The sequence below is a fragment of the Dendropsophus ebraccatus genome, chromosome 14 (genome assembly GCF_027789765.1).
Source record: "Dendropsophus ebraccatus isolate aDenEbr1 chromosome 14, aDenEbr1.pat, whole genome shotgun sequence".
NCBI lineage: Eukaryota > Metazoa > Chordata > Amphibia > Anura > Hylidae > Dendropsophus > Dendropsophus ebraccatus.
Window position 1 is genome coordinate 28,382,623 of NC_091467.1, and position 25,626 is coordinate 28,408,248.

At 42.2% G+C, this 25,626-nt stretch overlaps 2 protein-coding genes across 2 annotated transcripts; one reads left to right on the plus strand and one right to left on the minus strand.

The window, feature by feature from the left end:
- Window positions 1–235: 235 nt before the first annotated feature.
- GNGT2 (G protein subunit gamma transducin 2) lies at window positions 236–3,528 on the minus strand. Its single transcript, XM_069953737.1, has 2 exons — window positions 3,445–3,528; window positions 236–361 (listed from the first exon to the last, which is right to left on the minus strand). The coding sequence occupies exons 1-2, from the start codon at window positions 3,526–3,528 to the stop codon at window positions 236–238; spliced, it is 210 nt and encodes a 69-aa protein (XP_069809838.1).
- A 1,951-nt stretch (window positions 3,529–5,479) lies between these two features.
- Window positions 5,480–24,431, plus strand: LOC138772934 (ABI gene family member 3-like). Its single transcript, XM_069953729.1, has 10 exons — window positions 5,480–5,714; window positions 8,611–8,778; window positions 9,707–9,880; window positions 11,642–11,718; window positions 12,282–12,347; window positions 15,556–15,671; window positions 16,738–16,848; window positions 17,695–17,790; window positions 18,588–18,665; window positions 24,276–24,431. Exons 1-10 carry the CDS (start codon window positions 5,559–5,561, stop codon window positions 24,329–24,331), a joined length of 1,098 nt encoding a protein of 365 aa, XP_069809830.1. The 5' UTR covers window positions 5,480–5,558; the 3' UTR covers window positions 24,332–24,431.
- The last annotated feature ends 1,195 nt before the right edge of the window (window positions 24,432–25,626 follow it).

Below are 25,626 nucleotides of genomic sequence, written 5' to 3' on the forward strand. Positions count from 1 at the left end.
GCTCGGATATAATGACATATTGGTCTGTTTTATTACAGATATTTTAGAGTATCCAATTGTAAGTTAATTTAGGTTTGACATTTCCACTATAAATCCCATCATCTTCTTCTGCAAGCCAAAGGAGAAGCCTCACTTCCAAAATCTTACAAATACGATTTACTCTAAGGACTGGACTACATTAGGAACATGGGAGAAGTTCATTGCATGGCTCCAGGAATCCGGTTTAGTGCCAATGTCAGGACAAAGAACATCCGCCCTTCTCTTTAAAGGGGTTTTTATCTTCCGGGACACCTTTAATCAAGGGATCTTCTGTTGATAGAGATTCCACAAAGGCCTTCATTTCCTGGGCAGATTTAGAGACCTTCAAAGAAATAAAAAGAAAATAATTTCTTCATTGATTTTTATATAGATCATGTCTCCAGCTGATCCCTACCATTCCTGACCTATTAGGCGGTGCACATGAATTGGCCACAGGATAAGCCATCAATTATTGATCGGTGGGGTGCTGCCAATCATCTTGTTTCCCATACTATATGGTAAACAGGGCCAGAAGCCCTGTGCCATTGATTGTATAGTGGTAGCACAATGTTACTGCAGCTCTTCTCTAACTGGAGATAATAGGAGCCGAAGTTGCCCTGTGCCACCACTCCCAAATAGAGCAGGGCTTCTGGGTCTATTCTCTGTGTAGTGCAATTGGCCAAACAGCTGATCATCAAGGGTATTGGTTGTTGGCACCCCACCTATGAGCCATTGATGGATTATCTTGTGGAGCACAGGAAACTCCTGTAAAGATGCAAGCATCCGGACCAGAGACTTACAGAAGTCACAAAAGGACTTTTTGACATAAATGGGACTTATATTTAAAAAGAAAGTCGTGTATCCAAGAAATTCCAATACTGGAATAGATTGCTATGGTTTATTGAATCAGCAGATGTTCTTTACTTGCATTCTGCTAAGGCCTATTGGGGGCCAAATGGATGAAGCCTCAACTGGAACATCCACCATGCATAGGACTTGAAGTTGCCTATTCCTATTAATTTACTATTAATAATTACTATGCTTTGATCATGCTATGTAAAATGTAATGAGGTCATTGTGCTGGGAGGGGAGCCAGGGAGCAGGAGCTGTCTCTACCATCCATTAATTCATTATACTATGCCTCCACCTTAATAGTCTCTTCTGTTATTGTAATTATACCCATTAATGACAATGAGACAGGTGTTGACTAGAGATGAGTGAACTGGGTTCGAGTTGATCCGAACCCGAACAATTGGCATTTGATTAGCGGGGGCTGCTGAACTTGGATAAAGCTCTAAGGTTGTCTGGAAAACGTGGATACAGCCAATGACTATATCCATGTTTTCCAAATAGCCTTAGGGCTTTATCCAACTTCAGCAGCCACCGCTAATCAAATGCTGAAAGTTCGGGTTCGGATCGACTCAAGCATGCTCCAGGTTCGCTCATCTCTAGTGCTGACCCAATCCCCAGTGTCTACAGTAGTGTCGCAATTGTAAAATTTAGGAGATTTTATTATACAAGAAATGAGCAAAATCAAGTAATAAATTATTTTTGAAAATCGAAGGGGGGAAATTGAGGAACACAAAAGTAGGAAGTATCTTAAGTTCCTAAATGACTTAGTGACTTCCTTATACAGCCTATAGTCAACAACAGTCAGATCAATTCTCATCTGGAAAATTCAGTGTAGGCCATGGCTATAGAACATAATGGAAACTTGGTAGTAGATCAGACTGATGTCTTCTTATGTGGCAGAGGTGGCTTTAGACCCCCTCAGGTACAAGGGCTTTAGTGAGACTGCTATTCATCCCCCCCAATAGCTACCCCCACATAATAGAACTATTTGCTATACTCAGATGTATGGGTTAAAAAAGGTGGAGGCTGGTAGGTGTCACATCTCCAATTCACCATAGTTTTACTATCCTTTAATGGGAAATCAACAAATTCCATGTCAATTTTTAATATTATTATTTTTTCCATTTAATTTGAAACACATGAGAATAGATAGAGTTGTGGTATTAATACAACCTTGTCTATTCCGATACCACCTCTAAGAGTCTCTCTAAGCTGTTTGACATTGGGTAAAGGTGTAGTTTTGCCTGCACACAATAATCAGGACGTAGCCTTGCCCCTGTACAAGGCTTTTACTTCCGAGACGTGGAATCTCAGGAAATTAGCACCGGGGAACAGAAGGCTTCAGCTTCTGTTCCCTGGACAACCCCTTTAAGGTATCTGGTTGAAGTCTCAAGTATTGAAGGCTGTGTTCAGAGTTAGCCCATTCCATGCACATATAAAAACCCACAGCTATCAAAGAGAACATATATAAGAGAATATATAACTATCCAAGAAAACATCCTCCTCAAAAAATTAAAACAAACACCTATACAACAATAGGAGAACATACAACTATAAAAAAGGCAACACAAAACGCATGTAACTATACAACCAGAAAAGAGAACATATAACTATACAAAATAACACAGCACAAGATAACAGACAACTACACAAAAAACTAAGCTAGAAACTATTCCATTACATAAACGTTCTTAAAGGGGTTATCCAGCGCTACAAAAACATGGCCACTTTTCCCCCTACTGTTGTCTCCAGTTCAGGTGTGGTTTGCAATTAAGCTCCATTTACTTCAATGGAACTGAATTTCAAAACCCCACCCAATCTGGAGACAGGAGAGGGGGAAAGTGGCCATGTATTTGTAGCGCTGGATAACCCCTTTAACATTATAAGAGGCACAAATGCACACAATAACATAACAGAAGGGAACTTAAAATTGGAAAAGAGAACATAGTACAAGAAAAAAAGGCACAACTACACAAAATGACATATCACAGGAGTATATATGACTTCACAAAAAATAACACAACCTAAAACCTTAGTGGTTATTCTGTTAAAGAGTATAATACAAAAAAGGTACAACTACACAAGAGAAGGTAACCCTACAAAGCATACACTCGCACAAGAGGACCTATAACACAAAAGAATATCCAGCTACAAAATAGTAAACACTATTATACAAAATGAATAAACAACAAGAAAAGTGAACATCCACCGAAACATATAAAATAACAGAAAAAGAGAAAAGAGAGCATGTACCTACAAAAAAAAAACTATAGAAGGGGACTTAAAACACCCACATTTATATAGAAAGATAGATAGATGATAGATAGATCGATAGATAGATAGATAGATAGATAGATAGATAGATAGATAGATAGACAACTAGATAAGAGAACACACAAGATAATATACTACACAACAAACATAGAACTATTGAAAGTGACATAACAGAAGTAAACATATAAAAATAGAAAAGAGCATTATAAAGTCAACATCTACATAAACACACAGCCTTTACATTGATATGAATACATCCAGTCAGAGAACAGTGTTGATGGAAGAAATTCCCTATATTACCAGCACTCTTTCTGTTTTGATCTCCTTCCGTAACTGCTCCACCTCCATCTTCAAAAGATCTTTCTCTGTCATGTCCTGGGCCATCTTATACCTCTATATGAGTCTTCCAAATATACAGTCCCAGACTGTGATATTGGTGTAGTAGCCTGTAATATGAGCTCTGTGATACCCTCCAGGTGAAGAACTCACAAACGCCACTCAGAAGTTGGCATGGTTGCTGCCCATCTAAATGAATGGGAATAATGCGTATGTCTTTATGTAGAGGGGATGCTGAGCCAGGCCCTGCTACCTCCTCTCCTGTCTCATCCCTCTCAGTCCTGCACTATGGCGGACCACAGATGGAAGATCCCCTTTAATCCTAATCTGATAAAGGGCTTAGCATCTAACCTGCTTACAGCTCTGTGGGGATATACAGTGTATACATCTATGTGTCAGATAAAGAAAATATTATTGACGTTTGGCACAACCAGAGAGGTGTTCAGTAAATATATATGGTTATCATACATACTAGAATGCCACTGATCTATATTATATGGACATCAGAGGATCACAGGAGGCTTTGTATCCTTTTATTCATTACAATTAATCGTATCCCGGCTCAATCTCTGCTCATTAAACAAGCTAGAGCCCGTATACTCTGCTTAGTATTATTGTCTCTCTTTTCCTTTAACTACAAAGAACTGGGCCGAAGAGAAATAATGGCTCCATGTGCAATTGTTGTGATGGACAGATTCCCGATTGAGATTTTATAATATTTCTGTGTGATTACAATATTGTCAGGAGCTGATGAACATGATTTATTGGCCAAATGTTGTAGCTCATATGGACTAAGGTAAGGAGGAATGGAGCACCCCTCCAACCTGTGGTGTGAACCTAGACAAGCTTCTTCTTCTCCATTGGCATCATGACATTAGTTACGGAGGGTTAAACTACCCTTCTGTTCTACTAGGTACAGGAGGGAGATAAAAAAAATGCTGGATCTTGCTGCCCAAGGACCACGGAGTGAGATGTCATAGACCAGAACCAGTAGGAGAAACTTTGAGGACCTTCTCTATGTACAGTATTGTAGGAGATTCTAGGTATTCTGAATATTAATATTAACATCTTAAGGTCTGAATCCTATAGCAGAGGATTAAAGGTGGTGTAGAGCTACTTATCCAAAACTATGTTATAGGTTTTGGGTAGAAAAGTTCCAGTTTTTTCTACCTACAATCTACACTTGGATTCAAACCAGTGTTGTATTTTCGACTGTCCTATGCCCTTAGCGCAAAACCAGGAAAAAAATGGCGCTGGTCCACCCATTGCACACCAGGCACCAATAACATCTAACAGACCCCAATGACTTCTGATATGGTGTCCATAATTTTACATACTTTGCTATTTTGATTGGTATTTTTGACAAAAAGATGGAGGCACCCAGAAGAGCCTTCAACACAGATGTTGACTCTATATCTGTGTTCCCAACCCCCCGGCTATCTAGTATTGGGGTTATAGGATTATGTGATATCACTGAAACAACATGTACTTTGTGTGCTGAACACTTGCTGTGGCTTTTGCCATGATGGAATAAACTTTGGTTCATTTTTTTCTCCCTTAAGTATCTATATAAGATCAGTTCCTGGTAAAGAACTTGTCTGCCGCCACCTGATTCATTCTGAATTCTCAGTGTGCTGCTTATATCTCTAGCCCATGAATTGGGTTATAGCTATGCAACAGCTGGAAAGCCACAGTACGGGGAACGTTGTTCTGTAGCATGCTGTCTGTGGGAAAACTCGCACGAGAACCAAGAAATGGTTGCCGCACAATATCACACTTTGTTCTTATGGGTGTGGAGGTTTTTTCCTTTTAATTCTGCATTCATCAATGTGAGCAGTAGTTAAATGCTGTCTATAGCTCTGTTGCAAAAGAAAAAAAAACAAAAAATTTTGCTCAGTGAACAAGTAAAAAAAAAAAGAGCATGAAGCAACGACAGAAGGGCCTGACATATATAGCGACTGTCTCGTAGGCGACACAGCACATTGTGGTTTCATGTGAGGAAGTGTCCCAGAAGCACCGTCTGCTGCTCTAAGACTCCCTGTTAAGATGCTTTAAAGGAGCTATGCTACAGCGGCAGAATGGCTGACTTACTGAATCAGAAGCCAGATGTCTCTACACCAAGGCATGAAATGGAAGAAATCTACAGAGAGGTGTCTACAGCAAGGCAAGCCTTGAGGGACAGCTACCACAACCTGCAGAACATTGCTGACTACTGCGATAAGAACTACATGGAGGTAGGAGGACAACAGAAAGGCTCTGACTCCTTGGATGAAACCAAGGTTGGCCGAGGGGGGCTGAATTTTTTTTAAAATTCACAGATGAACAGCACTTATAGGAGTAGTTGTACAGGTATGGGTATAGTCCAAATCACAACAACGAGGTGATGAGAAACAGGAGGACAGCAACGTTTCGGCCAGACACCAACAACTCTTTATCTGTCTAGAAAACATTGCTTGAATAAAGATTGCACGTAACACAAGTATATTGTTGTATCGCTCTATGTTTTTTATCACTTTAATGAGACTATTTAAAATTTGATGGTTTTACTGAAAATGTCTTAAAGAACTTATGGAATGATTTGAGGTTGAGCCCCAGTTTCCCCAGTGTTGACAGCTGAGATGGTGTAAATGACAAACTACTTCAAGGAGGCTACCATATGAGATACCATTTAAACAGTCATCAAAAGTACATTTTGCAGAAGAACCCAACTTTTATGAAAATTTATGAATGATGTATCAAACAATTACAATGTGCCACAGTTGTCATGAATTATCACAGAATGGTGTTTAATATCAGGAAATGTTATTCTCTGCTAGTAGATTACTTTTTGTATGACATGTTTTTGCTATGTAACAAAGAGCACTATCTTCACTTGACTACAAGTAGGACGACATTGATTTAGGCAATAGTAATAGTCTTCTTCAGGACTCCTTTATTCGCTCCAGTTACTAGGTAGCTTTAATCCAGAATATTAGGCTTTGTTCTATATTTGTATTTAATGTGTCAGTGTAAAAGATCAATATGAGCTTAGCGTATAGCAAATGGCCCTGAAAGGGAAGATTTCGAGGAATATACATAAATATGGTATTAGATATATTAATCCACCATCCTATGCACCATTATTGTATATAGAGGTCAATAATCCCTAGGTTTAGCATACTCTATGTATACCGTTAAGACGTCTATTAGACGTGACGGCTACTAACACAGTATTAACATGCAACTCCATTATCTGCTTTTACAAGGGCCGGAACCACCTGTCTTGTGCTGTCATCATTCATTGTGTAAATATCTATACAACTAATGGCAAGAGGCTGATCACAGTGTTTTACCATGTTGATCTGAAATGTGGGTCTTGCTGTCTTGTGTGATTCCCCTTAAGGCAGTCAATATAGTTCTGGCATGTTGCATTGTTTCCTATTTAGTAGCACTGCAGTCATGATAGTTATAGACAATTGAGGCCCTAAAGCAGGGATGGGGAACCTTCAGCCCCCCGGCTGTTGCAAAACTACAATTCCCATCATGCCTGGAAGGGCCGAAGGTTCCGCATCCCCGCACTAAAGGATATTAGTTACATTCACAATACTTGGCCCTTTCATTAGTTTCAGGTCCTTGTTTTCTTCACAGGAGCATCCCCCTGGCCTTCGTTACTTCACACATGTCGATACCCATTTCTCACTTTCCGCCATCCATCTGGCTATTTTCCCATTCTATCAAACCCTGGGTTACACATGGCAGGAGAGCTCCCACCATGTAATCTGTCTTTTGTATTTACTACATTTAAAGCGACTCTGTACCCACAATCTGCCCCCCCCCCCCCCCAAACCACTTGTACCTTCGGATAGCTGCTTTTAATCCAAGATCTGTTATTGTCATAAAAACAACTTTTAATCCTGCAGCGCTGTGTCTAATGGCTGGGGCGTTCATTTGTATATGCATAAGGCTGGCACCACCTCTCCGTCCTTCCTCCCCACCCTCCTCATCATTAGGAATGATCCAGGAATATTTACTGCTGTTTGAGCTTTGCACAGATGTATTAACGATCCAGCCCATGTTCATTATACACACAGGTGGGGAATAGAAAGCAATCTTCCTGGAGCATTCCTAATGATGAGGAGGGTGGAGAGGAAGGACAGAGAGGGTGTGCCAGCCTAATGCATATACAAATGTAAGCTCCGGCTGTTAGACACAGCGCTGCAGGATTAAAAGTTGTTTTTATGACAATAACAGCATCACCTGCCGAACGGACCCCAGGACAGATCTTGGATTAAAAGCAGCTATCTGAAGGTACAAGTGGTTTGGGGGGTCAGATTGTGGGTACAGAGTCGTTTTAAGCCATTGTGCAGTCTATTTCTGCTATGTAATGGTGGGTTGCCATTTTATATTATTGCACCCGACATTGAAACTTGCTTGTAGGATTTTCTCATGCGACTGCTGACTGGTCACCCTATTCCGCCCTACCGTAAGTCCTTTGTGTATCTGAGAACTGGGAGCCATTGATAGAACCAAAAAAGGTGACTGCTAAAGGTGAAGTGTGCAGTCCTGCAAAAATTCAGCATTGTTACATCCTGACCTTAAGGGCTCTGACTTCTAAATAGATTTCTATCAAAATACTGCCCAGTAGGTTGTCTTTCGCTACTGGTGCCAGTTGGCCTTCTTGGTCTCCTCCGAACACAACTACGAGGGTTAGGGCCCCTGTTACACACACAGATTTATCTGACAGATTTTTTATGCCAAAGGCAGGAATCTCAGTCTTTCCTTTATGACCTGTTCTCTGTTTATAGTCTGTTCCTGGCTTTGGCTTCAAAAATCTGTCAGATAAATTGGTGTGTGTGTAATAGGGCTCTTAGTTTACCCCGCCCACTATCTACCAAGCACAGCCCATTGCTCTACTGGGCCACACCTGAGGCCTAACTACAGGCCTACAGAGAAGCCAGTTCCAGTGAAGCTATCTTCTAGCCAACCAGGGCTAGGAATTCCCTCTCAAACCCCCAACAGGACCTAACACAGCTTTCCCCTCCCAACCAGTTACCTATAGTGTTCTTATTCTCTTTATGAAACTGTATTATATTTTCTTGTAGAAATATCCGGAAACACAAACCTTACGTTGCCTCCATACTTTCTTTCCAGGCTCCTGACAAGCGTAAAGCCCTGGAGGGCACAATGTCCCTGGTCACTCAGACACTGGCCAGTGTGGCTTGTCAGGTAGGAGTTGCTGCCCGCCATGTGTCGGACATGTTGGAGGTGCAGAGCCTGATGCTGCAGAAGGAGGAGGCAAGAGTCCGATATGTCTCTCAGGTCAGTCCTCTATAAAAAAAAAACTAGTGTATGATGCTACAACAAATTCTGTCAAATTTAGGAATTATGGAAATATCTTTATTTACTAATGCATACACAGATCAAATATAACATTAGCAAAAAAAAAAAACAGACTGGTGAGAAGAACATTAATTGTGTGGTAATAAAGAAAGCAAGTGAACTTTCAAGTCCTCAACGGCAAATTTTGCACTGTGGTCAGTGGTCAGTATAGTGTTGAACAGAAAGACCGAACAGCCTATGGCTGTATACATGTTTTTCAGGACTTCCTAGGGTGACATCCAACCTCTGCATCCATGGGGGTCAAATGCCGAACAATTAGTGCTCTCGACACTAGTCATTACTTATCAAGGAAGAGCAACCAATGAACCAGTAACTGGCACTTGCGAGTCCAAGGCTCTCTAATGTGTGGAGTGAAGGTTAGCCTGTCTGGTCTGATCTTACCAAAGAGAGGAAAAGCAAAACTGGACCATGGGGCAATTGATGAAGCAGCTTGGTCTGATGGATCATGTTTTCTTTTACATCCTATGATTGGCCATGTGACTTACCTGGGGAAGAGATGGCACCAGGATACACGACAGGAAGAAGACAAGATGGCGGGGGCAGTGTGATGGACAATGTTTTGCTGGAGACCTTGTACCCTGGTGTCATGTGGATGTTACTGTGACATGTACCACCTACCTAACCAGGGTACACACCCTTTCATGGTGGCAAGATATCCTAGTCACAGTGCCACAATACGGACATCCTGACAGGAATGAGGAACATGACAAAGAGCTTAAGATGGTGGCCTCAGCAAGTGGTTTCCATTCAATTACTACAAGTATAGAACAATGATAAACTGAAAATCATTTAGTTTAAAATGGGGAAGGGTACAGTAATAAAGAGGACTAATTCTTTATTTCTACAGTTACTAGACATCCATGTGGAAAAGGTTGCCCGACAGAAGATTGGGAAGCTGACGACAGCCAAGAAATTTCATCATTCTCAGAAAATCCAAAATGGACAGAGCAGACCTTTGCCCGCCTATACTAGAATACCCCTTAACTTCACTTCTCTTGATAATACAGGTCATGGGATCCTGGTAAGACTTCTACCGTTCTGCAAGCCCTTGGGGGGGGGTTGAATGTAAACATGCATCACATGACTGCAGCAGCCAATAGCTGGCTTGTATGATATATACCCATATACAAACACCGTTTATGTCTGACAAACACCAGTGCGGTTTCAGAAAAAAAAAAAATGTCTCCACAAAAAGATCTGAACCGTGTAATAAAATAATACTTCCGTCTATCATTGGCAGCTGCCTTGATATTACTGTAGTGTCAGCTGTACAGTGAGGCGACATCCAGACTGCTACAAGAGCATTGAGTAATAGCGAAAATGAGAAGTGGTTATAAAGAAACAAAACTGTGAAAGAAAACTTTTCCCAGCAGTGACTCTTAGAGCCAGATCTCCAAGACATCGGGGGATTCATAAATGGCACCTAGGGAAAAATCATATCTTAAAGGGTCCACGTAAGCGACCACTAGGACACCACTATTATGGGGGGGGGGCACAATTAATAGTAGTCTATGGGGGAGATTAAACTGGTAATAAAGTAGAATTGTCTTAGTTGCCCCAGTTGCAACCAATCAGATTTCACCTTTCATTCCTCACAGATTCCATGAAAAAATGAAAGGTAGAATCTGATTGGTTGCTAGGGGCAACAGAGCCAAATCTACTTTACACTAGTTTGATAAATCTCCCCCTATGTGTCACACCACTAATAGACTAGGAATAGTTTGATGATCATAATAAAGAGTTCAATATGTACTCCTGATGCAAACTTACAGGACTTAAAGGGGTTGTCCAGGCTTAGAAGAACATGGCTGCTTTCTTCCAGAAACAGTGTTCTTCTTGTCCTCAGTTTGGATGTGCTTTTGCAGCTCTGTTCCATTGAAGTGAATGGAGCTGAATTGTAATACCACACACAGCCTGGGGACACTGGCATTGTTTTTGCAAGAATATAGCTTTGCTTTTTCTAGTCTTTGATAACTTTTTTAAATTTTTTAAACTTTTTGATCTGTTGTTAATGTCCTGGTGCCAGATACCTCAGGACACCTTTAAAGGTCCTGTGTGGTGCATGACTCAATGGGTATATATATATATATATATATATATATATATATATATATATATATATATAAATAAACCTTGCATTGGGCCTCAGGAGAGCTTGTCCCACCTAATATCCAGTATAAGTGCTATGCTGTACACTGTATCATGTCTGTTATGTGCACACACATCATTTATTGTCAGAGCATTTCCTCCTTCTTCTGGTTTCCAGCAGTTTCTGCTGACAGGAGGATCTCAGCAGAATCCATGACATCATTGCTGTCAGTGCCGACTCCACCAACACCAGAAGGGGTTATTCTCATGCCTTTTCCTTTGGTCTAAAGTCAACCAGTTGAGTGTGGTATTGCATCCCAGTCCCATTCACCCCCAAATAGATCTAGTTATTGTTTATGAGAGTGGTATTATAGTTGATCATGTTGTGTATAAAGCCCCATTCATTTAGGAGAGAAGCAGAGAACTACAATGAAGCTGCTGCCCAGAATGACCTAACCGAAAGACTAGACATGAGACATGGAGTTGTGTCTTGGAGTCATAGGCAATGACCATGTTGAGGGGTTTTCCTTTCAGAGTAACCCCCAAGGGCTAAATAGGGGAGAATGGGCCAGAATGGGACGTCCACAGTGCTACTTTATGCCACCATTCCCACTTCATAAAAGGATTGTCAATTGTTGGTAACAGAAGATCCTTGATCTTTATGGTGATATCTTATATATTTCCAATATCTTAGGATTCTGACTTACAGTTATCTAAAACTGGAACCATGTCACGCAAGATAAGTACGAAAACCATGGGCCAGACACTGGGGTAAGTACAGTATGGTAAAGGCAGGGGGGTATATACAGTATATTGAACAGTATGTATGTATTATACCGTAGTAATATTAATAACATGTAAATATTATGCAGGGTAGCAGCTTTAGAGGACTATACCCCGATGTTGTGTATGCAATGGGAGGAGCATCTGACAACAGCAGCTACAGCAATGCGTTTATGGGCAGCATAATACCGCGGGGATGACCTCAATCACTATTCCTGTTAGTCACAGCAGAGAACCAGTAGGAAGACTGAGTGCCATTACTTATAGGCATGATAGCTGAGAGTATGTTGGGTTGGGCACTACTATGGCTTGCCCTAAGAATGGGCACTACTAAAGCTAAGACTGTTTGACAGACACTGATTTGTTGCTGGCACAATCATATGGTCAGTATTAGAGCTGGCATCACTTTTTATGCAACAGTATACGGCTAAAATGATAGAATGGACAATGGAATAACTATGAGCATTTCTATTGAACTATTGTATCAGTGCTACGATGTGATTGATAAGGGAAAAGGTAACAAACACGATTTAGTGTTACTTATTTTACAGGAGAAGTCGATCTAGAGAGCCGGTGTCCCCCCCAATCATCCCAACACCAAAGGTTCCATGTCCAATGTAAGTAAGAGAGAGATGGTTTAATATAGAAAATATAAATTATAGGCAAGGAGAGTTGCTAGATGCAATCCTTCAGCAAATAACCGGCCCATGTAAAGGTGTCAGCCATCAGCCAGGGAATGGGAAAATGTCTGCATCTTTTTTGTAAGAGGGTAAAATATATCGCTATCGGCCGCACATCTCCCTGTGTAAACAGAAGATGTGAGGCTGATAGCAATACATTTAAATGGCCGCACGAATGATGCAGTGACTGGTAAAGGCATTGCAAACAAGTGCCAATCTCGCTGATCAGTGCTCGTTTGTGTCTACGGACTGCCAGGGATGATTAAAGAAGCAGTTCCCAAAAAACCTTTATTGCACTCCAGCCCCCACCCACCTTGGTAGCCACTGACACATACACTCACCACAGCTGATCGGTGTCGTTCCGGTTCCGCAGGGTAATTCAAAGCCGGCGCGTGCTCACTTCAACCTCTGCAGTGACTCCTCTTCTCTGCCTTGTAATTGAACACCGGAAGCCACGCGCTTCCATAGAGAATGCATGGAAGTGTGTGAGATCTGGCGTATAATGTCAGGACAGAGAAGAGGAGTCACAGCAGAGGCGGATGTGAGCGTGCACGATATTTGAACGGCGCAGCGCGACCGGGGCGGGGGGGGGGCAATAAAAGTTTTTGGTGAACTGCTTCTTTAAGTGTAAAAAGACCCTATATACAGAATCTTAGTTGTAATGTGTTTATCTGTATTATACCTGTAAAAGACTAGACCATACCCCTAAAGCATAGAGCCGAGAATATTATATCTCCTACTATTACTCCATATACCTCCTATATCTCCTCCTATTACTCCATATAACCTCCCCTATATCTCCTCCTATTACTCCATATAACCCCCTATATCTCCTCCTATTACTCCATATAACCCCCTATATCTCCTCCTATTACTCCATATAACCTCCCCTATATCTCCTATTACTCCATATAACCTCCCTATATCACCTCCTATTACTCCATATAACCTCCCCTATATCTCCTCCTATTACTCCATATAACCCCCTATATCTCCTCCTATTACTCCATATAACCTCCCCTATATACCCTCCCTATATCTCCTCTATTACTCCATATAACCTCCCTATATCTCCTCCTATTACTCCATATAACCTTCCCCTATATCTCCTATTACTCCATATATCCTCCCCTATATCTCCTCCTATTACTCCATATAACCCCCCTATATCTCCTCCTATTACTCCATATAACCTCCCCTATATCTCCTCCTATTACTCCATATAACCCCCCTATATCTCCTCCTATTACTCCATATACCCTCCCTTATATCTCCTCCTATTACTCCATATAACCTCCCTATATCTCCTCCTATTACTCCATATACCCTCCCCTATATCTCCTCCTATTACTCCATATATCCTCTCCTATATCTCCTCCTATTACTCCATATAACCCCCTATATCTCCTCCTATTACTCCATATATCCTCTCCTATATCTCCTCCTATTACTCCATATAACCCCCTATATCTCCTCCTATTACTCCATATAACCTCCCCTATATCCCCTCCTATTACTCCGTATACCCTCCCCTATATTCCCTCCTATTACTCCACATATCCTCTCCTATATCTCCTCCTATTACTCCATATAACCTCCCCTATATCTCCTCCTATTACTCCATATACCCTCCTATATCTCCTCCTATTACTCCATATAACCTCCCCTATTACTCCATATAACCTCCCTATATCTCCTCCTATTACTCCATATACCCTCCCCTATATCCCCTCCTATTACTCCACATATCCTCCCCTATATCTCCTCCTATTACTCCATATATCCTCTCCTATATCTCCTCCTATTACTCCATATAACTCCCCTATATCTCCTCCTATTACTCCATATAACCCCCCTATATCTCCTCCTATTACTCCATATATCTTCTCCTATATCTCCTCCTATTACTCCATATACCCTCCTATATCCCCTCCTATTACTCCATATACCCTCCCCTATATCCCCTCCTATTACTCCACATATCCTCTCCTATATCTCCTCCTATTACTCCATATAACCTCCCTATATCTTCTCCTATTACTCCATATATCCTCCCCTATATCTCCTCCTATTACTCCATATACCCCCCCTATATCTCCTCCTATTACTCCATATAACCTCCCCTATATCTCCTCCTATTACTCCATATAACCCCCTATATCTCCTCCTATTACTCCATATAACCCCCTATATCTCCTCCTATTACTCCATATAACCCCCTATATCTCCTCCTATTACTCCATATAACTCCCCTATATCTCCTCCTATTACTCCATATAACCCCCCTATATCTCCTCCTATTACTCCATATATCCTCTCCTATATCTCCTCCTATTACTCCATATACCCTCCTATATCCCCTCCTATTACTCCATATACCCTCCCCTATATCCCCTCCTATTACTCCACATATCCTCTCCTATATCTCCTCCTATTACTCCATATACCCTCCTATATCTCCTCCTATTACTCCATATAACCTCCCCTATTACTCCATATAACCTCCCTATATCTCCTCCTATTACTCCATATACCCTCCCCTATATCTCCTCCTATTACTCCATATATCCTCTCCTATATCTCCTCCTATTACTCCATATAACCCCCTATATCTCCTCCTATTACTCCATATAACTCCCCTATATCTCCTCCTATTACTCCATATAACCCCCCTATATCTCCTCCTATTACTCCATATATCCTCTCCTATATCTCCTCCTATTACTCCATATACCCTCCTATATCCCCTCCTATTACTCCATATACCCTCCCCTATATCCACTCCTATTACTCCACATATCCTCTCCTATATCTCCTCCTATTACTCCATATAACCTCCCTATATCTTCTCCTATTACTCCATATATCCTCCCCTATATCTCCTTCTATTACTCCATATACCCCCCCTATATCTCCTCCTATTACTCCATATACCCTCCTATATCTCCTCCTATTACTCCATATAACCTCCCCTATATCTCCTCCTATTACTCCATATAACCTCCCCTATATCTTCTCCTGTTACTCCATATAACTTCCCCTATATCTCCTCCTATTACTCTATATGACCTTTCCTGTACCCCCACTTATTGCTCCATTAATAGCTGGAAGAATTATGATATGGCTATTTTCCGTATTACTACAGCATTCCAGATACAACAATTTGGGGCATCCCTGATCCTTCTACAATGAATGGCGACTTACCTTTGCCCCCACCTCCGCCTCCTTCAGCCTTTGAGATGCAACAACCCTTAGAGACAGGTGAGTGAATGTGTCTGATATCTGTTGGAGTTTATTTATGATCTATAAAACATGTAGAAGTGTCGGGGGGGGTAGCTCATGATGTCTATAACTATTATAAAGGAAATGAAGGAGTGTGGATTCACAGTGGATCATTTTTATAAATTCAGGCAAAGTCATATTATTACGTGAGATCAGCCCTAAGCAGCTTTATTTCCCTCTCCCCCAGCACATTGTTATACACTAGTCAGCAGCCACACGTAGCCAATGTCTTGTATACTTTTACTTCTAATCATCACGTCCATGTTTCATCCAGAGCAGACCAGACCCTATAAACTGTGTGGAATTTAAAGGAAAGAGTTAACACGACATTGTACCAAGGCCAAGAAGCCTGATATTGTATATAACAGAAACAGTCACGGTTTTATTGTATATGCAGTCAGTTGTTAATGCGTGAAGCTGGTGTTTGGTTACTCCCAGTTATCATGGGACCTTTTCTTTACCACATGTGAATCTGTCAGGGCTGGTGCATGTGTGACCATGCGGCTCTAGAAACATTTCATGCAGAAACAATGCTTCGCTGTCACCACATTGAAGTGATAGTAAACTATGTGAGAGAGAGGCGGGGGCGCTTAGACAATACAGCAGTGCTTAAAAGTTTGTGAACCCTTTAGAATTTCCTATATTTCTGCATAAATTTTACCAAAAATCATTTAACAGATGTGAAAGAGAATCACATGAAACAAATGAGTCAAATATATCACACTTGGTCATTCATTTATTGAGGAAAGCAATTCAGTATCACATTTCTAAAGGTTTCCGGTAATTGTTGATCAGTCCTGCACATTGACTTGGAAGAACTTTATTTTCTCCAAATGGCCCTACATTACATCTTTTGACATACAAGACAGGGTGGCCCAACCAGCAGCAGCCATAGGACAGCAGGATAGGATTGGTTGCAGGGTGTGGAGGAGGACAGTTGTGCTGCAGTGACTAGTGCCATGCCCCAAGCTCTTGCAGATGTTGCTTTTCTGTTACATATTCCATCTATATTTATTCCGTGCCTTTTACTTTCTTCAACGTTTAGGCTTCTACCTTCCTGACACACATACCCCACTGTGCAGCAACCTTCCTCCTCCTCCTCTTCCAGAGTCTGAGGTGAATGGATCACTTTGGCTTCCCGCTCCTATCACAGAAGGTAGTTGTGCAACTCTCTTTCATTAAAAACTTCCAACTGGAAGGCATCCCTGCAGGGGCGGACGCAGACTGTGCAAAAGATTTGCCTGAACCCCCCCCCCCCCATAAGCAAACCAGAAGGGGGCGCAGTATATGTAGAAGTATAGAAGTAGAAGTCTATGCAGAAGTATATGTATTGCGATCATCCCCGTCCCCCAGCTCCCTCCCATGCAGCAGGTGAACTCTAGTCACAATCTATCCCATTCCCATCTGCCTTCCTTCCTCCCCGTGCTGCCTACTCATGTGCTTCCTTCCCCATGTTGCCCACTCATGGGCCTGGCGGTCCCCTCTGTTGGTCTGGACCCCTGTGCAATTGAACAGGCTGCACAAGTGATATGTCCGCCACTGCATCCCTGAATAATCCCTGAGCGACAGAATCTCATAGAAGCTGTTCATTTACGCTCCATACGTGCAGCATAGTTCTTTTCCGGTAGTATGGCACCATCTTGTGGAGAAATTTTATATAACAGGATTTACTGATTACTATACCCAACACTATATATGAGACGTAAAAGGTGTTTGCCAACTTTATGGCCGCTTCTGTTATGGCAGCTTTCCCAGTAATTGGGGGCCACCTATTGAGTCCCATTTCATAGACAAGCACCATGTTAACAAATGAGGTAGCCGCCAAACTGCCATAGTTGTATGCAATGCTCCTGAGAAAAAAAGACATACAAATTAGTTTTGATACCTCCAAACATGCATGCAGTTATCAGTTTTAACACTAGATGGCGGTAGTCATGTTCCTGTGGCTTCCTCATTTGACTTGTAGAACCTATTGCTATATAACTATTTCCTCTTTTCCTAGGCATTCATATGTCCAGCAGTAAATCCTTAGACAGCATTGATGAATGTTTGCCACCGCCACCGGCCATTGACAACGAAGAAAAGTCTTCAGAAAATGGTACTTTGTTAAAGCTTTCATCCAGCTCTCTTTATAACATCCCATTACCTCCCTAGTTTCCCAAGATCAGGAGGTTAATATGCGTTTTAGGCTACGTTCACACATGTTGGAATTTCATTGCAGTAGTGGGCTATGTTCACACATAGTATTTCCGTCAGTCTTTTTTCAGCCAAAATCGGGAGTGGAACTGACAGGGCAAAATTCTTATGGAAAGATTTGCATAGCTTCTGTGTTTTCCACCCATTCCATCCTATTCTGTGGATAGGGCATAAGTGTTGTAGGAGGCGCAACCCTTATAATACAAATCTGATATGAGACTCCTACCAACCTACTGAATAAGGAGACTGACTCTTGCTCCCCCTTCACTGCATTGCTGTAGTGGATATGTCTGGTACTAGAGCCCAGCCCTATTCAGATACATGGGGCTTTTCTGCAGTATCAATCAGGGTAACATAGGCATGAGCAAAGTTGTCTTGCATGGTCACTATAGCCATACCCAAACCCACATAAATGACACCAGCAATAGCACATGGTAGGTGGGCGCCCTATTACAGAATTTGCCTTGAGGCCTAGGAACTTCAAGTTGGTCCATTCAATACTGTATCTAGGAAACAAGTTTTATTACAATTTTATTATTACTATATATGCTCTTCTTGAAGAGGACCCTCCCCTAAGAAGCCAGCCAGTAGCTGACCCGGGGCGGTGATGAAGCCAAATGCCATGTAGTGCCATGCAGACCAGATGTAATGGCTATCCCTGTATCCTGATCCTATATATTCTTATATATTTGTTTGCAGGTCATATATTCCCAGGGTGTACACAACTATCCACTGATGACCTCCCCCCACCTCCTGCTCCATATACAGTGGAGAACGGTAAGTCAGGTGTTGATGCCAATGTTGTATATGACATCTATGCTTGTGTCACTGTGTGTTTCTTTACTACCACAGATAGTAACATGATGCATGACCCTGTAAAGCACAGTAGATATGCTAGATATACTACATTTCAAATACAATCCTTGCCATATGCTTTTAGACCACTAGATGTCAATATAAAACCAGCAGCAGCCCAACAACTTACAATTAAAGGGGTTCTCCAGTTTCATATGCAGAATCATTGTATAATGTGCTTTCGGGTAAATTTATCTTAAAGGAGAAGTCCCATGAAATAAAAAATACAGAAAGGCAGGAGGGTGTGGAACATAATAAAGAAAGTATACTTACCTATCCACGTGCCCCCGTAGCGCTGCTTGAACAATACTGGACAGACAGCTTTTGCTACTGGAACGTCACGTACCCCAGTGACGGATTGCCCACTTATCCAATCGGTGACTGGGGTGGGTAGTAGAGATGAGCGAACCGGGTATCGGGTTTGAGTCAATCCGAACCCGAAGGTTCGGTATTTGATTAGCTGGGGCTGCTGAACTTGGATAAAGCTCTAAGGTTGTCTGGAAAACATGGATACAGCCAATGACTATATCCATGTTTTCCACATAGCCTTAGGGCTTTATCCAAGTTCAGCAGCCACCACTAATCAAATGCCGAAAGTTCGGGTTTGGATCGACTCGAGCATGCTCGAGGTTTGCTCATCTCTAGTGGGCAGTCATTAACTGGCTGAGCGAGTGATCCATCAGTGGGGCTGTGACGTTACAGCAGTAGGTCCCGGGCCTTGACGTATGGAGCTGGCTGAAAATGTCTTTCGACGACTATCCAAGAGAGGTGAGAGCAGTGCAACTGAGGCATGCAGAAGGGTAAGTATACTTTCTTTAATATGTTCACGCACCCCCCCTCCCCCCCCCGCCTTCCTGTATTTTTTTTTATTTAATGGGAGTTCCTCTTTAATATAAAAGTGCTCTGCTTTGCCCTTCCCACTTTGCCCTTCCCGCAAGTACCACGTCTCTACTCAGTTTGGGTGTGTGTTCTCCAGCTCAGCTCCATTAACCCTTAAGGGACACAGCGATTTTTATTTTTGCATTTTCGTTTTTCGCTCTTCGCATTCTAAAATTCATTTCTTCCATTAAAAAAAAGTGATATGAAGGTTTATTGTTTGCGAAACTAAATTTACTTTGTAGTGACACCTTTTATTTTACCTTAAAATGTATGGCGAGAGGGAAAAAAAATCTTTGTGAGGTAAAATCGGATGTGTGAGGCTTGCGGCCTGGACATAAGAAGAGGATCTGGAACTGACATGCTGGCGATCACCACTAGACCACCGGGTAACATGTTCAAAGCCTCTTAGAGCCCGTTTTCAGACTTGAAAACAGGATCTAAGTTGTCAATTAATGCAGGCATCACCGGTACACGTATTACGGCTCCCCATCTCCCATTATACCGGCAGTGCCGCACTAAAACATTACTGTACTGTTCTGGAGCCAGCTTAGTGTTAAAGTGTGTAGAGCTGAATTGTAATACCACACCCAACATTAGGAAAGGGGTGGCACTGTTTCTACATGATAGTTGCTGTGTTTTTTCTAATCCAGACTAAAATATTTAACAAATTAGTAGTGCCATGCTACTGAAATCTACCAGGTCTACTTTAGCGTACATTTTAGCTACAATTTACGGTACCTCTATCATAACTCCTGTCACACCCACTTTACACAAAGCTTTGTCTACCTGGCAAGCAGGGCATTGTGTTGCAATTCCACGCTATATTCTAGATCTCTTATCGCTATCAGTAATCATGTGATTCTATGACTGTGTGAGGAGAAGCAGGAGTGTAGACCTTTGTCGCCACCTGCTGGCTATTTTATTTAGTATTAAAGGAGAAGTCTGGCCTAGCTAACTTTTGACAGGTGGCAGGGGCAGGGGAGACAGTAAAAATGAAGCATTGCTTACCTCCCCCATGCCACCTGACCGGCCCTAGGACCCCCACCGGAAGGCATTTTTGTGACATCATCACAGCTCAGGGAAAAATGCCCATCCCAGATGGTGGAAGTGGCATCCCTCCCCAGTCACTGACTGGCTGAGCAGCCAGTCCATCAGCTGGGTCATGACATTGGTGGTAATAGCTCCTGGTAAAGAGCAACGATCAGCCGACATGCATGATGCACTCGCTTGCTCCAGATAGGCCCACATAATAGGGTCTTAAGTACCCTATGTTAATTTCCCCCGTGCCCCTGCAATTAAAAAAAAAAAAAAAAAACATCAGAAGCCAGACTACTAATTTAAAGTGTCACTGTCATTACTAAAAAACTTTTGACATGTCAAAAGTTTTGATCGGTCCGGGTCTGAGTGTTCATATCTGTACCGATCGGGAGAAAGAGGAGGGAGAGGACCGCTCTACAGAGTGTTCTCTCCACTCTCTGAGTTAGAAAAAAGTCGGTCTCGGAGAGCGGAGAGTGGACATGTTGCAGCACAGTCCTCTCCCTGCTCGTTCATCCAATCGGTACGGGTATGAACACTCAGACCCGGACAGATCAAAACTTTTTTTTTTTTAAAGTGTTCCTTTCCCTTTAAAAAAAACATTCACATGGTCAAGGTCTGAATGTTCAGACGTTGACAAATCACATGTGCTTGTGATACAAGACAGTCCCATAAACTTACAAGACAGTCCCATAAACTTACAAGACAGTCCCATAAACTTGTGCAGAGTTGAGAAGAGAATGTGATTAGTAAGGCCTTCTCCCTTCTTCTAGTCCTGGTTTTGTCATGATTTGTACACAGCATTTTCCCTTTTTTGTCCCTAGTACCTGGTAATGCCCTACTTTATTTTACTACCTCCAGAGAGAGACGCTCTTTGTAACCGTTCTCTTCGCCAGAACCTCGCCATCACATCGCTTGTGTCTTCCTGCATGTATGGCACATGACTACCAAGGCCAGTGATTGGCTGTCATGTGAACAATGTATGTGACATCATCATAGCAGTTCTGTTGGGGAACATGGGAATGGTAGGGACAAATTTAGTGTTTTTTTCCCCCCTAATTCCAGTGCAGATGAGTATGTTTATTTCATGTAAAGGGGTATAACTATCACAGACAAGTATGGTATATCCACAGGATGATTTGTGTCAAGAAGAGGGTCCACAAGCGTCTTACATGCAGATTAAGGCTATGTTCACACTGCGTATGAGTCCGGACGCAATTTCGTACGCCGCCGTACATGTGCGGCTGAAACTACGGGCGTGGGAAAAATCGACATGCGGCCGGATGCGTACGCACCGCGAACATACGCCCGTAGTACAGTTATGCTTCCCTAGCTTGTTTCGAAGCGATCTGAGGCAGGTCATTTACTTGGAAATCTTCGCCCAGCCCAATAAAACTCACAGAACCTTTTGGATCGAAAAATCAAGTTCAATTTGGCTGAAATAAGTACTGCGTACGGGACCGCATGGAAATCCACGGCCGTGAGTTGGAACATTTCCATCCTCAAACAATGGTCTTGTTCATTTTTCACGGCGCCGCATACGATCTGGCCGTAAGCTCATACGTAGTGTGCACTGTGCGGGCGTATATCGTATACTTTCAAGCGAACGCATCAACCTCAAAACTACGTGCGTATATTCGCGGTTCGCACTACGGCCGGACTCATACACAGTGTGAACATAGCCTTAAAGGCACTGCGTCCATATAGTTATTACAGGCTCCGCAGTGCTGATCGTCTGCTTTATTCTTCTATAGAGAATAGTGAATGTCACCAGGTTCAGAGTCTTGTGTAAGGGGTGGGGGTGGGGTCAATCCTCACCTCTGCACAATAGCAGGAATGCAGAGACATGTAGGAAGCCTGAGTCATGCTTCTCTTTTTTTTTCCATAAAAAGAAACCTTGTACGTTGACTTGTTAGAGATTATCACTACTTATCACCTACTTCCTTCTACATCATTCCTGGTTTACAATAATGAGGTTATCTGGCTCAGACTTGTCTAATACCTTATTAGAGCGCGTCCTCCTCATGTATTTACCAAAGTGGGGAATAGTCTGCGGAGGTAGTGGAGGGCACCATAGGGCATTACCAGGTACTAGAAACAGGTAGGAGAAAATGCTGTGTACAGAATAATGCACAACCAGGAATAAAGCACAAAGTTCACTTTTATTGTCGTTGAGGATAACATGCGGGCAACAAAGAAGTTCTAAAAGCTGTTATTTTAAAATAATACTGCTATATATATATAGCATGTTCTACATAGTAGTGTTATATAGTACAAAAATAATATAGCAATATACAGCACACATAATACTGTCATATAGTACCAACATATTACTCCCATATACAGCATACAGAATGCTGCCATATAGTACCAACTTCTTACTGTCATATACATCATAGATAATACTGACATATAGTACTTACATAATACTGCTAAAGACAGCATAATATTGCCATATAGTGCCAACATATTACTACTATATACAGCATAGATAATACTGACATATACGTAGTTCTTACATAATACTGCTATAGACAGCGTGCATAATACTGCCATATAGTACCAACACATTACTGCTATATACAGCATACATAATACTGCCATATAGTACCAACAGTGTCTCCACGTCCCCTCACTGTTGGTGTTCCCCAAGGCTCTGTACTTGGGCCTCTTCTCCATCTATACCTCTGGCCTTGGTCATATCATAGAATCCCACGGCTTCAGGTACCACCTCTACACCGATGACACCCAGATCTACCTCTCTGGTTGGGATGTCACCTTTTTGCTATCCAGGAGTCCAGAGAGTCTATTGGCCATATCTTCCTTCTTCTCCTCTCGCTTTCTAAAACTCAACATGGACAAAACAGAACTAATCATCTTTCCCCACCTCGCTTCACCCCGCCTTCTAACCTGTCAATCACTATCAATGGCTGCTCTCTGTCCCCTGTCCCCCAAGTCCGCTGCCTCGGGGTCACCTTTGACTCTGCCCTGTCCTTTAAACCCCATATTCAGGCCCTGACCACCTCCTGCCGCCTTCACCTCGAAAACATTTCCAGAATCCAACCTTTTCTCACCCCTGACTGTACCAAACTGCTTGTACATGCTCTCATTATCTCCCACCTGGACCACAACCACCTCCAAGACTTTGCCCGAGCCTCCCCCATACTCTGAAACTCGCTACCCCGACACATCCGGCTCTCATCCACCATCAAGTCCTTCAAAAGTAACCTGAAAACCCATCTCTATTATAGGCTACAACCTATAATAATTCTGCATCACACTTGACAGGCTGCACTTTACCTCCTGTCTCTCCCCGTACCTTATAGATTGTAAGCCCTCGCGGGCAGGGTCCTCTTCCCCATGTACCAGTCTGCCATTTGCCTTCATGTAATGTGTTCTGATCTTGTATTGTTCCTGTTTGCTACTCCTATCGCTTGAATAGCGCTCTGGAATTAATGGTGCTCCATAAATAAATAAGAATATATTTCTGTTATATAGAATACTGTACATAATACTGTCATAAATAACTTGCCAATGAATAGTTGCAATGGAGGACTGTTTTACACAATTTATTCAGGTTCAATAATAATAAAACCTATATTTTTTTTTATTTTACAGCTATTATAGAGAGCTTCTCTTCCTTGGATGATCTCCCTCCTCCTCCTGACTTGTAGATGACACGCCGGCTCACACACTCTCATATCTGTTCCTACAACCCAGCAAAGGTTTTCATGAACGTTTGTTTGATTGATAATAATAAACCTTATCAGTGTCCGGCTGTTTATATGATTGTATTATGGCAGCTTACAAGAGGATAAAGCTGCCCAGTATTGGATGTCATCTTGGTGAGATGCCCATATATAATGTGTGGAGGCATCCTGATTGTCCCCCATTGGCAGATGCTGGGTTAAACAGGGATCAGATATGTTGAACCCACCACAAGCTACAAGTGAAAGCTATCCTGTCATTGATCTAGGTGTCCAGACCTCCAGCAATCATTCGGCAGAGATGGGAGAAGAGCACAGCTGAGTGCTTCACTCCCCAGCTCATTGCAGGAAGACACATTCTATATTAGGTCTATGGAGCCCATCCTTTACAATGAGTTGAATATAGCAAAAAGCTGGGGAGTGGAGCACCCAGCCATGTGCTTCTTCGGGCTCATTCTAGCAATCATTGGGGGTCTGTGTGATGTAAAAAACAAGTGACATTAACATTTTCCTCTCCTCCACCATGATGGAATGATACAGACACCACTCCACTGAATACTTTCCAAAAATATCAACGTATAAAATCAACCTGCAGAAGACGAGCTAAACCTCGAAACACGCCATAAACCTGTGATGTAATAAAGAACAATGGACTACGTCTCCATCTTCCAGCACAGGTTGTGCCTGTTCCAGATCTCCACATCTCCTTAGGGCCCTATTCCACTGGACGATTATCGTTCAGATTATCGTTAAATCGTTCGAATCTAAACGATAATCGTTCGGTTGAAATGCAGTTAACGATTAACGACCGAACGAGAAATCGTTGATCGCTTTAAAAGACCTGGACCTATTTTTATCGTTGCTCGTTCGCAAATCGTTCGCGTTGAATAAGACATCGTTCGGTCGTTCGCAATAGATACGAATGCAATAGCGAATAAATAGCGAAGAAAAAACGATCGCAATTACGATCATAAGTAACGATTATCGTTCAATGGAAATGAGTGAACGTTTTCAGGTCTTTCGCAATAGTGGTCGTTTGCGATCGTTAATCGTTAATGATATGCAAACGATAATCGTTTGGTGGAATAGGGCCCTTACACTGCACTGAGAAGTGTTGATCTGGCAGGGCACATGCCAGCTAGGAACGTAGACGTTTACATAAGACTTAAGGTGTGTTATATCAGAGCTAAGTACTGCCAGAGGCGCCGAATCCTGGGACATTGTGTAACTTACTTGTGTTCATTATAAGTGCTGAGCTGTGC